The sequence below is a fragment of the Staurois parvus genome, unplaced genomic scaffold (genome assembly GCF_062004578.1).
Source record: "Staurois parvus isolate SC_StPar_1 unplaced genomic scaffold, SC_StPar_1.0 ptg000091l, whole genome shotgun sequence".
Lineage (NCBI taxonomy): Eukaryota > Metazoa > Chordata > Amphibia > Anura > Ranidae > Staurois > Staurois parvus.
The window spans coordinates 7104973-7119971 of record NW_028317887.1 but is presented as its reverse complement, the minus strand read 5'-3'; the positions used below and the strand labels follow the sequence as shown (position 1 = coordinate 7119971).

At 39.9% G+C, this 14999-nt stretch overlaps 1 protein-coding gene across 1 annotated transcript in view; it reads left to right on the top strand.

The window, feature by feature from the left end:
• The window catches only part of PURG (purine rich element binding protein G), a 37205-nt gene extending 24756 nt beyond the window's left edge, over positions 1 to 12449 (top strand). The window contains exons 2-3 of the mRNA XM_089670597.1: positions 6353 to 6416; positions 8494 to 12449. Coding sequence (XP_089526723.1) covers positions 8512 to 9486 — 975 coding nt within the window. The 5' untranslated portion in view covers positions 6353 to 6416; positions 8494 to 8511 and the 3' untranslated portion in view covers positions 9487 to 12449. The remainder of the gene's footprint in view (positions 1 to 6352; positions 6417 to 8493) is intronic.
• The last annotated feature ends 2550 nt before the right edge of the window (positions 12450 to 14999 follow it).

The following is a 14999-nucleotide window of genomic DNA, read 5'->3' as shown; positions in this document are numbered from 1 at the left end:
ACTTGCCTACTGGGCACTTTTACCCCCTTAGTGCCCAGGCCAATTTTCAGCTTGTAGCACTGTCGCACTTTGACAATTGCACGGTCATGCAAAACTGTACCCATATGAACTTTTTATAATTTTTTTCACACAAATAGAGCTTTCTCTTGGTGGTATTTAATCACCACTGGGTGTTTTATTTTTGTTTCTATTATAAAATTTTGCAAACAGATATTTTTTCTCCTTCACTGGTGGGCATTGATGAGGATTGCTTTCTAATTACTGGGCAGCACAGTGGCTAAATGGTTAGCACTTCTGCCTGGCAGTACTAGGGTCGTTGGCTCAAATCCCAACCACGACACCACCTGCCTGGAGTTTGCATGTTCTCCCTGTGCCTGCGTGGGTTTCCTCCGGGTACTCCGGTTTCCTTCCACACTCCAAAGACATGCTGGTAGGTTAATTGGCTCCTGTCTAAATTGGTCCTAGTATGTGTATGTGTGAATGTAGGTTAGGGACCTTAGATTGTACGCCTCTTGAGGGTTAGGGACTGATGTGAATGTACAATATGTACAGTGGGGCAAAAAAAGTATTTAGTCAGCCACCAATTGTGCAAGTTCTCCCACTTAAACACTCTCGTCCTCGGGGTGACCCTGAATTTTGACCGGCTCCACAAAATGTGGCCCCTCGTAAATCACCTTAACCAAAAATTTGTAGATGTCTATACTCCCCAGCAAAACATCTGCGTTGATGAGTCCCTCATTAATTTTTTTGGCCGCCTTGCATTCAATTTCTCTCTAGTGTGCCAGATATGGGGTCAAGATGTACAGCGGGGCAAAAAAGTATTTAGTCAGTCACCAATTGTGCAAGTTCTCCCACTTAAAAAGATGAGAGAGGCCTGTAATTGGCATTATAGGTAGACCTCAACTATGAGAGACAAAATGAGAAAAAAAATCCAGACAATCACATTGGCTAATTTGGAAGGCATTTATTTGCAAATTATGGTGGAAAATAAGTATTTGGTCACCTACAAACAAGCAAGATTTCTGGCTCTCACAGACCTGTACCTTCTTCTTTAAGAGGCTCCTCTGTCCTGCACTCATTACCTGTATCAATGGCACCTGTTTGAACTTGTTATCAGTATAAAAGACACCTGTCCACAACCTCAAACAGTCACACTCCAAACTCCAATATGGTGAAGACCAGAGAGCTGTCAAAGGACACCAGAAACAAAATTGTAGACCTGCACCAGGCTGAGAAGACTGAATCTGCAATAGGCAAGCAGCTTCGTGTGAACAAATCAACTGTGGGAGCAATAATTAGAAAATGGAAGACATACAAGACCACTGATAATCTCCCTCGATCTGGGGCTTCACGCAAGATCTCACCCCGTGGGGTCAAAATGATCACAAGAACAGTGAGCAAAAATCCCAGGACCACACAGGGGGACCTAGTGAATGACCTGCAGAGAGCTGGGACCAACGTAACAAAGGCTACCATCAGTAACACACTACGCCGCCAGGGACTTAGATCCTGCAGTGCCAGACGTGTCCCCCTGCTTAAGCCAGTACATGTCCTCGTCCGTCTGAAGTTTGCTTGAGAGCATTTGGATGATCCAGAAGAGGATTGGGAGAATGTCATATGGTCAGATGAAACCAAAATAGAACTGTTTGGTAGAAACACAACTCATCGTGTTTGGAGGAGAGAGAATGCTGAGTTGCATCCAAAGAACACCATACCTACTGTGAAGCATGGGGGTGGCAACATCGTGCTTTGGGGCTGTTTCTCCACAAAGGGACCAGGACGACTGATCCACGTACAGGACAGAATGAATGGGGCCATGTATCGTGAGATTTTGAGTGCAAACCTCCTTCCATCAGCAAGGGCATTGAAGATGAAACGTGGCTGGGTCTTCCAACATGACAATGATCCCAAACATACCGCCCGGGCAACAAAGGAGTGGCTTCATAAGAAGCATTTCAAGGTCCTGGAGTGGCCTAGCCAGTCTCCAGATCTCAACCCCATAGAAAACCTTTGGAGGGAGTTGAAAGTCCGTGTTGCCCAGTGACAGCCCCAAAACATCACTGCTCTAGAGGAGATCTGCATGGAGGAATCGGCCAACATACCAGCAACAGTGTGCGCCAACCTTGTGAAGACTTACAGGAAACGTTTGACCTCTGTCATTGCCAACAAAGGATACATACAGTTGCAAGAAAAAGTATGTGAACCCCTTGGGATTACGTGGAGTTTTGCATGAATTGGGCATAAAATGTGCTCTGAACGTCATTTAAGTCACAACAATAGAAGAACACAGTCTGCTGAACATAATACTACACAAACATTAGATGTTGCCATGGTTTAATTGCACATAACATGTAAACAGTCACAGTGCAGGGAGGAAAAAGTATGTGAGGCCCTAGCTTAATGACTTCTCCCAGAGCTAATTGGAGCCAGGAGTGAGCCAACCTTGACTCCAATCAGTGTGATGATTTTGTATGTGCTGCTGACAGCTGTCCTGCCCTTAAAAAACACACACCTGTTTTGGGTTTACTGGTTTCAAGAAGCACTGTCTGATGTGAACCATGCCTCGCAGAAAAGAGCTCTCAGAAGACCTACGATCAAGAATTGTTGACTTGCATGAAGCTGGAAAGGGTTACAAAAGTATCTCCAAAAGCCTTGATGTTCCTGCGTCCATAGTAAGACAGACTGTCTACAAAAGGAGAACGTTTAGCACTGTTGCTACTCTCCCTAGGCGTGGTTGTCCTGTAAAAATTACTGCAAGAGCACAGCGCAGAATGCTGCATGAGGTAAAGAAGAATCCCAGAGTGTCAGCTAAAGACCTACAGAAATCTCTGGCACATGCTAACATTTTTGTTGACACATCTACAATAAGGAAAACATTAAACAAGAATGGAGTACATGGGAGGACACCACGGAGGAAGTCATTGCTGTCCAAAAAGAATATTGCAGCATGTTTGAAGTTTGCAAAAGAGCACCTGGATGTTCCACAGCACTACTGGCAAAATATACTGTGGACGGATGAAACCAAGATTGAGTTGTTTGGGAAGAACACACAACACTATGTGTGGAGAAAAAAAGGCACAGCACACCAACATCAAAACCTCATCCCCACTGTAAAACATGGCGGAGGGAGCATCATGATTTGGGGCTGCTTTGCTGCCTCAGGGCCTGAACGTATTGTTGTCATTGATGGGAAAATGAATTCCAGAGTTTATCAAGACATTTTGCAGGAAAACGTACGACCAACTGAAGCTCCGCAGAGGATGGGTGATGCAACAGGACAATGACCCAAAGCATACAAGTAATTCAACAAAACAATGGCTGCAACAGCACAGAATACGCCTTCTGGAGTGGCCCAGTCAGAGTCCTGACCTCAACCCGATTGAAATGCTGTGGCATGACCTTAAGAGAGCGATTCACACCAGACATCCCAAGAATATTGCTACACTGAAACAGTTTTGTGAACAGGAGTGGTCCAAAATGACTCCAGATCGTTGTGCAGGTCTGATCTGCAACTACAGGAAACGTTTGGTTGAGGTTATTGCTGCCAAAGGAGGGTCAACCAGTTATTAAGTCCAAAGGTTCACATACTTTTTCCTCCCTGCACTGTGAATGTTTACATGTTATGTGCAATTAAACCATGGCAACATCTACTGTTTGTGTAGTATTATGTTCAGCAGACTGTGTTCTTCTATTGTTGTGACTTAGATGACGTTCAGAGCACATTTTATGCCCAATTCATGCAAAACGCCACGTAATCTCAAGGGGTTCACATACTTTTTCTTGCAACTGTAACAAAGTATTGAGATGAACTTTGATATTGACCAAATACTTATTTTCCACCATAATTTGCAAATACATTCTTTCCAAATCAGCCAATGTGATTGTCTGGATTTTTTTTCTAATTTTTTCTCTCATAGTTGAGGTCTACCTATGATGCCAATTACAGGCCTCTCTCATCTTTTTAAGTGGGAGAACTTGCACAATTGGTGGCTGGCTAAATACTTTTATGCCCCACTGTATGTAAAAGTGCTGCGTAAATTGATGGCGCTATATAAGTACCTGAAATAAATAAATTGCTGATAGATTTTAGCTGGTGTCTTGGCTTTCCATGCCTTTTTTGCACCTCCCTTTCTTCATGTGTTCAATACTTTCTCTGTGTTATTCCATATAATACTTTTTTTTTTTTTTTTTTTTTTTTTTTTTTACACAAAACTTAAATTCTGAACATATTTGTTTTGGTTTCTTTGTGTGTATGGGTTGCATGGGTTGTTATTGACATGTGGTGAAAATTTCATCTCAATAGCATCTTTAAAAATACATTTACTGAGAAAAATGGTGATGTATTTGATACATATTTAACCCATTGTAAGTGTTCGCAAAGGATTGCTATTGACAAGAGTTTTCGCATTGAAGTTTATGGGAGGCATTTTTGCACTGTTGTCTATAGGAGGCGTTTTTCGCATTGAAGTCTCTGGGAGGTGCGACTTCCCATTGAAGTCTCTATGGGAGGCAGTGTGTGAACCCAGGCGCAAGGACACCATTTCTGGTCGCCATGGCGACTTGGTGCCTGTGATTTGCCGAGCCCTTTTATAATTAATATATGAACATAGTGTGGTCTTTGTGGAAACAATACATTCAACCTGCCACTTCTGTTGACAGAAAATACTAGTGAATAAGCAGACATCATGCAATCCCTTTACAGTCAACGCTGCTACAGGGGTTGGACAAACATATGGAAACATCAAATAAAAGGACAAAATCATTACCTACTATGGTGATGGACCACCTTTTGGCATCCTAGATGGCCTGAATTCTCTTGAGAATTGACAAAAATAAGTCATAGATGGTGGATAATGGAATCTGATACCACTCCACTCAATACAAAAATCATTCCAGTTCTCATAGAGATGCCGGAGTTGGAAAATGAGCCCGAACCTTGTTCAACAAAATTGACCATAGTGGCTCTATGAAATTGAGGTGCGACACCCAGAGAAGGTGCAAGACGTCATCTGCATGCTCCTTAAACCACGCTTTGACAACACCAACTGCATGAATCGGAGCATTGTCGTGTGGGTAAATTGTACTGTCTTTGGGAAACTGTCTGCACCATGGATTGCACATGGTTGTGCAAAATGTGTTCATAGTCACTAGCAGTGACTCTACCTTTTCAAGGTGATGGGGCCTGCAGAATACCAAAATATGGCTGCCCAAATCCTGATTGTGCCACCACCATGCTTTACTGTTAGCACAAGACAGTCTTGACCTTAAGCTGGGTACAGTGTTTGCCACATGTAAACACATCCAGTGGTTGGGAACAGTCTGAAGATCGACCACATTAGAGTCTTCCATTGATCTCTAGTCCACAATTTATGGGTGTTGCACCACTCTCTCTTCTTCTGAGCATTAATATTGGTCACTAGTGGTTTGTCAGTTGCAACTGACCCGTGAATGTTTTGCTTATGGAGTTCCTTTCACACAGTTTTTTTGGACACAGGCTTTGGAAGTAAGAGAGTCCCTAGCTCTCTGTAAGCTCCAATTAGCAACTGAGAGTTTTGCGTAAGCAACCAGTGTCAAAGGAGCAAAAGAAAGGTGAGTGGGGCTAGCGTTGATGGACTTTGTGTTACAGTGCTGGTGCTTGGTGATTTGCAGCTCAGGCACCCAGCACTTTTACATGGTGGTGGTGAGAGAGTCCTTAGCCCTGTGTAAGTTCCAAATAGCAACTGAGTTTTACCTAAGCAACCAGTGTCAAAGGAACAAAAGAAAGGTGAGTGGGGCTGATGGTGAAGGACTTTGGGCAGCAAATGCAGAGTGCCTTTGATATCACTGTGGGATTCTTCTGAGATTATTGCAGGTGCATTTGACCTGCAGTTCACTTCCCTATGACCTGTATTTCACCTACTTCCAGCTGCTTTTGCGTTCCTTTAGACTTCTATGGAGAGATAAAAGCAATTCTGGCAAGAACAGGAGCCTGTTGACACTTGCCTTAATGGTTATAAATCCTCAAGGCTTTTCAGCTTAATGTATTCTCTGAATTAAGGTAAAAAACCTTCTGTGTCTAGGATCCCCCCCAGCCCTCTTATACCTATTTTAGCCCGATCTCCACCCGAACCTTTAACATCGTTTTAAGTGCAGCTGTGGGGAGTGGCAGTTAAAGCAAAACTAAACTCAACATAATGCTAAATCATTGGTATGACAGCCAGTAAATTAACATTTCTACAAGGTGAATTCAGCAATGGCAACGTATTTCTCTGATAGGTTTCTTTTATAGAAATATTTTTTCATAGCATATTTTATTTGTGTGAAGTAAATGTGTGGTATTTATGTTTTTTCTGTTAATGTTATTCTTTTATAGGAGCTGCAACTCTGATGTTGAAGAGGTACTGAAAGACCTTGATGATATCTTTGCTTGAGCACAGGTGAGTCTGTGTGCATTCACATTTCCTAGTAGGTTAAATTATAAGGGCACATGGTTCCTCTTAGTGCTGTATTTTAAGTGTGTGACGTTTTTAATTCATGTGAAAATTAGGGATATGATGTCATGCAAGAAGGGGGCAAAACAGAGATGTTGGTTATACCAATCAATTAAGTTGGATTCACTTCTGCTCCACTATTCTTAGTCTCCAAAATTGTTGACTGTTTTGAAGTACTTTATGGGGAAGGTGTTTTATTTGGAGACCAGGCAGGTTATTTACTAAAACTGGAGAGTGCAAAAACTGGTGCAGCTGTACATAGTAACCAATCTGCTTCCAGGTTTTATTGTCAAAGCTTAACTGACTAAACTGAAGTTAGAAGCTTATTGGCTGTCATGCACAGCTGCACCAGATTCTGAGTGCACCAATTTTAGTAAATCTCTCTCCATATTTCTAATATTACTCCATTTCTTTTAATGCGTGGCCCTTTTAACACACACATACTGTTTCCCAATAACTAAATAAGAAAAAGTAAAACTAAGGTACTCCCACCCCGAATTAAATTCTGTAGTATATACTTACTACTGCCCTTACTACAGAAATATTTTCAGTCATTGGGATATTGAAGTTTTGCAACAGATGGTGTAAATGCCCCCTGCATTGGTCAACAACTGTGGGCCAGGCTATCCTATCACAATATTATTTAAGTAAAAAATTACCTCTTTCTTTTGATAAACAAAATATACTGGTCCCAAGCCAAAGCATCTTAAGTGTTATCTATTGAACAGATATGGCTACTTTGTGTACATGTTATTTTCAATGTACGCAAGTTTGTTTTTTTTTTTAAATATATTAATACACATCAATAAGCCTGCATTAAGCTGATCTTTCATGTATGAAAACATATCAGACTTGAAAAATGTATAAAAGCTCATTTCCCTTGAAGTTGCTTTCATGCATATTAAAGGTGTTCTAAAACCCCAAAAAATCTAAATTGAAATGACCAGTCTACCTCACACAGCATAACAGTAGAAGTCATTTGTCCATAGTCTGGCCAAGAAAGGAGTAGCAAGTCATCTGAAATTCTCTCTGCTTACCTACGATAAAAAAACCCCACACATGAAAAAAAATTTTCGTCACACCCCCTCTCCAGCGACTGACAGACTAATTAGGAGTCTCATGCATGTGCATGAGAGAAGGGGGCGTGTGTCCCATAGCCATCCACACAGATCATTCCCATAATAGCCGGGAATTACTCAGCGGACCATGCCGACACTATGTGCTTATCTCTACTAACAGGGGAGGAGGGGGGATGCATGCTTTCACAGGTCATCATTATCAACTAATGGGGCAAATGGCCTCACACAGGTTTAACCCCACAGCTGCCAACGAGAAAGCCAAGCAGGAGGATCACAATTAACCCCTCAATGACTGGCCACTTTTACTGTGTAACTATCTGAAAGCAGGGCACTACAGTAAAAGTGCCCAACAATTGAGGGGTTAATTGCGATACTTCTGCTCGGCTCCTCCCCTGGAGCTGTGGGGTTAAATCTGTGTGAGGTTGTTTGGCTCCTGTTAGTGATGACCTGTGAAGCATGTATCTCCTCCTCCCTTAATAGAGATAAGCACATAGTGTCAGCAGGGTCCCGCTGAGTAAATCCTGACAGTTGCTCAGCTCCCTCCAGCCTTTTAAAGTCTGCAGTCTTCGGTGCCTCAAATGCTGCCCAGTGTTAATGGGGATTACTGTTTTCTCATTTTCCTCAGGCTGCAGCTGACTCCTAATAGTCAGTCACAGGAGAGTGGGTTGTGGCAACATAACTTTTTTTTTCATGTGTCTGGTTTTTTCACTGTAGGAAAGCAGAGAGGATTTCAGATGACTGGCTGCTCCTTTTTTGGCCAGACTAGGGACAGATGACTTCTGCTGCTATGCTGTGTGCGGTAGACTGGTCATTTCAATTTTGATTTTTTTGGGGGGGGTTTACAACCACTTTAAGTAGTAGGTAACCACATACCAGGGTTTTCTACAAGGAATTCAATTTCCTAGTGTTCTAATCTGTTATACCTTTATTGCTTCCTTTTACAGTTGTTTGAGAAAATAAACATGGATCGAGGAAGAGGCCAAAGGGAAGGTGCAAGCATGAGCAGAAATATTTACCCACAACAATACAACTACCCCTCCTCACAAAATTTAGAGATACAGGAATTGGCATCTAAGAGAGTAGACATTCAGAAAAAGAGATTTTATTTGGATGTCAAGCAGAGTGCTCGAGGCCGTTTTTTGAAGATAGCAGAGGTCTGGATTGGTAGAGGGCGACAGGATAACATCAGAAAAAGCAAATTGACTTTATCTTTGTCTGTCGCTGCTGAGTTAAAGGATTGTCTGGGAGATTTCATTGAGCATTATGCTCACCTGGGTCTTCGAAGCAGTCATTCCCAACGCAGTGACCATGGAAGTGAAAAAGAGCACGATTCCAGGAGGAGACCACATCCAGTATCACCTTCAGGTTCTGTTGGATCAGAAGAACCTACAACACACAGTGTTTTGAAGACTGAATATATTGAACGAGACAACAGAAAATATTATCTAGACCTTAAAGAAAACCAGCGTGGACGTTTTTTAAGAATTAGACAAACTATGACCAGAGGCCCTGGAATGATTGGCTACTTTGGCCAGAGTCTGGGTCAGGAGCAGACTATTGTTCTGCCAGCCCAAGGTATGATTGAATTTAGGGATGCTCTGGTTCAACTTATTGAAGACTATGGAGAAGGTGACATAGAAGAACGAAGAGGTGGTGCAGATGAACCCCCTGAGCTTCCAGAAGGAACCTCATTCAGAGTGGACAACAAAAGGTTCTACTTTGATGTTGGTTCCAACCGTTATGGCATATTCCTAAGGGTAAGTGAGGTTAGACCACCCTACCGCAACACTATTACAGTTCCCTACAAAGTATGGACGAGGTTTGGTGACAATTTTATCAAATATGAAGAAGAAATGAGAAAAATTTACAATAGCCATAAAGAAAAGAGAATGGATGTACGTGTGGACAGTAGTGAAGAGCAAGAGTGTCCTGAGTAGATCAAATGCCAATGGAACACCATACAGAATAATTGAAGCTTTTTATTGAAACAAATGCTATAGTATTTTAGAAGATTTCCCTATTTTTCTTTTTCTGTTAACTCCTTTATTTTTTAGCAGAATACCTTTGGACAAAAATAATACATCAAGAGTCTGGTATCTAGGTTTATCTACAACACAAATACTCTTACAAGCGTACCAGCCTCTCTTGGAGCTGCTTCAATAATCCAAGACTATTCAAGTATGTTTTTGATCAGCACAAAGTTCAACATTTAAGATACCTTAGGTAAGACTTGAATTGCACTATCAAAGCTAATTACGTATATCTATATTTCTACTTTTATAGATGTATAGATATATTATACACATGAGAAATATTATCTAAAACCTTTTTTTTTTCTTTCTGTGCATTTTGATTTGATAAAAAGAAAGTTCTGCCAAGCTTATTTACAGGGCATTTATTACTGTGAATGTATAGGAAATGCATTTACATGTTTGCAGAGCTCTTCTGTTTGGAGTTCTGAATGTTTATCGGACACAGGAACCATCAGTGACAAAGAGTAGAATGGAAGCTGACAGTGTGTGTTAACTGTTTACACTGTTTACAGCCAAGGATTTCTACATCTCAAGATTTAAAACTGTTAAAAAAAACCAACACAAATAGCTGCACCGAAAGACGTATGGGATAAACAAGTAGCAATTTAAAAAGGTAAAAGAGTGTTCAGTTATGCCTTTTAACAAAACTTCTCCCATCACAGCTATTTTATATATGAATATATCTCTCTCTATATATAATGGTGCACCTCTGTATAGGCCTGTTGTTCCATGGAAGTTTGTTTATACTGTAAGTTTAAATACTTTCTTTTCCCTGTCTTCTTTCCTGTGTGCGTGCGTATTTGGTCACAATGAAAAAAAACTGATGAATGTTCAAGTGTTCTTTTAATTAGATGTCGTTTGACTGAAATGTTTATGCAGCATCTCTTAGCAAAGAAAATGTGGATGCTTAAATAGAAAACCTTTGTCCCACCTGAATAGTGGCATAGGGTTCTCATTCATAACAATGGACAACCGAACCATACCAAATCTGCCCTTACTTGCGTATTGTTTTGCACAAGGGTTGCTGACTTTGTATGTTGGTGTACAAGCACTGAAAAGTTTTATTTTTATTTAAAGAAAAAAAAATACATATATATCTATAAATATATCTATATATAGCTATACACCGTTAGTGTTTAGTTAATTGCAAACTGTATGTATATCATAGTTATGCATGTTGAGCATACCTATAGAGTTACCTTTAGTAAAGATTATAAGTGGGGTATACAGTAAGTACCACTGAACGCTGTTGCTGCTAATCACTGTGCCTGTAGTAACGAAGAACATGTTCACATGGCTAACTGGGTGTATGAATGTAACAACAGGTCATTTTGGCCATGTATATCCCACATTCATGGTAACTGTAATTCCTTTGTCAACAAATAGCATTTCCTTTTGTCTGTCGCGAAATGGCTTTTCTCATTCCAATTCTTGTTCAGTGACCTTCATATTAAATTACAAAATATGTTCAGTTAATATAAAAAATGTTGACGTCTGCACCAAAGCACATCATCACTTTATCCTCACATTAGTCTCAATATGTTTGTCTCTGGAAGTAATCACTTGTTTTAATGTTTTTTTTATTTTTAGAGAATGTCTGAAATGCTTGTAACCTTGATAAAATGTCTGCTTGTTTAGCTTATAACCATAGCCAAGATTGTTGCTTTTTTTTAATTTAGCTTATATCATGGTTTGAGAATAGTTTTGTGTGTATGTATGGGTGTATTTATCCTCATTGGACTGTTACGATGAAGAATCTTAAGGGTCCGTCCATTCAAAACTGATCATTTATGAGATGGTGGGTGTTGGTTAAATAAGCTTACCTACTTCTATTTTAAAGGGTTTCAGCAGCAAGATCAATGTACCTGCATTCTTTGCTGTATCCTAGTACATGAGCTTTACTAAAAGACCATAATTTACTTCAAGGTCTCGCAGTTATACTGTATAGCGTCACAGCTGTAAATTATGTGCAGAAGTGTTGAACCCTTTTCCCTGTAGTTGAAATTACTGTTGTAGGTGCCAACTTGCCCTGGTACGTCTGACAAATATGTCAGTGAAAATGAAATATCAGTTTTGATTAGGCTTTGAATATATGTTGAGGTAATGCCTGTTTTATGCATTGTACATATACTTTTTCTTTTGCCATTTGGGACATAAAGCTATCAAGTGAGTAGAACAATGAAACTAGGTGGACTTCTAAAGTAACTTACGCAATTGAGTATTCTTCAGGCGTCACAATGTACTGTCATTTTTGTCTGTGTAGTTTGTTTTGTCTGTGACTTACTATGTCTTCTTGCCAGTTTGACCAGTCAGCCCTTGATTGATATTCATTTAGGGCTTTATGAATACAATATGCTATCTGATTTTTAATTTTTTTTTCCAATGTGCAATGTCTTTTTTTTTTTTTTTTAATTAAGTGCCACCAGTTAGATCCTGGTTTAAAAAGAAAAAACATTGTGATATGAAAAAAAAAATCTTGAAATGACAGAAGAGTTTAGAATTGAAGATTGAAGGTGTATGTAATTTTTTTTTTGTGGTTGTTGTCAAGATCAGCATCTTCCTTATTTAGTCCACTATTTTTCTTTAATGAGAACTTCTGAAAGTATATATTTTCGATCTATTTCTCATAGAATCACAGGTGAAATACTTAGCACTTTTAGTTTCAGAAGATTACCTTCTGAACTTGGGTACATATCTAATTCCTGCAGAAATCAATGGATTGGGCTTGAAAGAAATATAGGAAGTTGTATTTATGGGCTTTGTTGAAGCCAAGTGTAATATACACTCTTCACTGTGGCTTCCTTCAGTTGAATTTTTAAATCTGTCAAATACATATTTTGTTTTGCATTAAAATCTCTAAATCATGAGTAATTCCATTGTTTTTAAGGAACAGGACAAACTTGAACTATGGGAGCTACCATGATATCTTCATCATTGCTTCAATATCTAATGAGTCACAGAACAGAAACAGGCATGCAGGTTGGAAGTTCCAGCTATCTACATCCTTGATTGGTGTCAGTCCCTTGGTATATAGTGATGCAAGGATAGGATTATAGCCCCAACACTTGCACCTTGCAATGCCAGCTCACATATTTTTATGTGAATAGGTTCCTTTTAACACGGAAACCCATGTGTTTACTAATCATTAAAAATACTGGGGCAATGAAACTGACCTACCTCTGGTTGTAAAGGGGTCAGTAAAAGTGCTGTTGGCAGGACATACTGCTCAGCAATAAGTATGTAAAAAGAGAATAAACTTGCATGTTCCTGCTTTTTGTGTTCGGATGCACAAGTTGGAGTTACATAATAATGCACTATAACATTTGGGGCCTGAAACCCTTCTGTACCTCCATATATAGTCTTGACCATTCCAATCTATCCATTAAATAGACCATGCAGTTTAATTTTACAGTGAACCTTTCCTACTGTTTACAAACTTCTGTAGATTAGAACAAACAGCTGTAAGGAACAAATAAAAGATAAAAGCTGCAAGTCACAACTGAATACAAGAAGTGTGCATAATCTAATATTATGTAGATTTACTGATTCATCCTGAATGTGGCTCTTCTTGCCCTGTGTGCTGGTGGCTGCTTAATCTGTTTGTTGAAATTTCTATTTCTCTGCCCCTGTACACCCCTGCAGCTGTGATCTTTTGGTGCTGCGGCTCCACCTTTCACATGTAAAAGTACAGACTATGGCTGCTTGGCAGCTGGGCAGAGAACCAGTTTTAGTGCATTCCATTCAGCTGGTTATCATAAACACATAACTAAGTAAGGAACTTAAGAGTTTAACAAATACATTTTAATTTTATGCTCAGTGATTTATAGTATGAATTCCAGGTTATAGTTCTTAAGGATCATTTAATATGGAGTGTGCTGAGGAGGTCTCTGTACAATTAGTTTAAAGATGGTAAAAAATGGAAATGTATTTACTACACTTGGTTTGCCATAACATAATTTTTGAAAATGAAAGGTCTTCCTAATTTAAATCCCAGCTTAGCTGCATTAAAGCATACTTGAAGCATTAAGGCTTCTGAAATAGCAATGCTGCCACATAGCAGGCACCTCAGTTTAGCTATAGAACACCCCCGATGCCCAAATTTTGGACATGGTTTGATGTGCAAATACCAACCAGTCTATATATATATATATATATATATATATATATATATATATATATATATATATATAAATTCTTTGCACAGCCTGATGGCGGCATGCATATCAAGGCATGGTCCCGTATCATGATAAATCCCATGAACCAGAAATGTAAGTTGTGAATACCATAGTTCAATGGGTACACAATAAAGGAAAGAAAACTGATTAGCAACAGCTGCTAGCCCAGCAGCCTGGGCATAATCAAATCTACAGGTGCCAAACCAGGCACCGCTAGTCATCCATCCTAGAATCTGTCAAACTTGGCTGCACAGCCCCTATGTTGGTAGATAACTTTTTCATGCTGAAGAGAGGGGATGGATGGAGGGGAAGAACTTTTCCAATGTCACAAAAGAACTCTGTGCTTGAAGCTGGGCTCTAGAAACTGCCTGTTTAATGAAGGCGTCAGATACTACATCATCCAAAATGCCAATCACACATTGCACTGGGTCTAAAGTAAGAGTTTTCTCAAATGCCTGATTAAAAGTATGCACAACAGTATCCCAATATCTGTGTAGAGTGGGACATCTCCACAACATGTGGATCCGATCCCTGTGAACCCTACATTACTCAAAACCTGTCTTCTTTGTGGAAGACTTGACCCCATCCAGTCCCAGCTCCTATACTACTTTGTTGACCAGTGAAACCGACCATCAAAATGCTGGGCCATTTGAGTGGTGTAGGTGGTGCAAAAGGGCAAGGCCAATGAGGTGAGGCAGTGCTGGGATTGCAAAGAGTCCAGTGCACATAGCTGGAATCGAGAGGGGGCTTAGGTGAGTATGGGGGGGGAGAGGGGGGCTGCTGCACAGAGAAGGTTTTTTACCTTCATGCATAGAATGTATGAAGGTAAAAAACCTTGAGCCTTTGCAACCACTGTAACTCCGTCTATGCCAAAGGTTCAGCAGCAGGAAGAGGACTTATCACTGTACAGAAGATTTCAATAGGGTCCAGATGCCTGATAGTCATGGGGCATACCGTACTTCATTAACCGTGATGCTTCAGCAATAGAAGCAAAATAGTTTTTTTTTTTTTTTTTTTTACACTAAACTTTAAGCATAAAAAGTACATTGAACCTTTCAAAAATTAACAAAGCGAGACAAAGGCAAAAAAAAAATGTGTCTCAGTATTCATGAGATACTTTTCCTACCATTCAATTTTAGGTTCTTTTACCACCTTTTTATTTGAGCTGAACTATAGGTTTTATATTAGGTTAAAAGCATGTGCAGCAAGACATAGGCAAACATTTTTATTTTGAATGGTCTA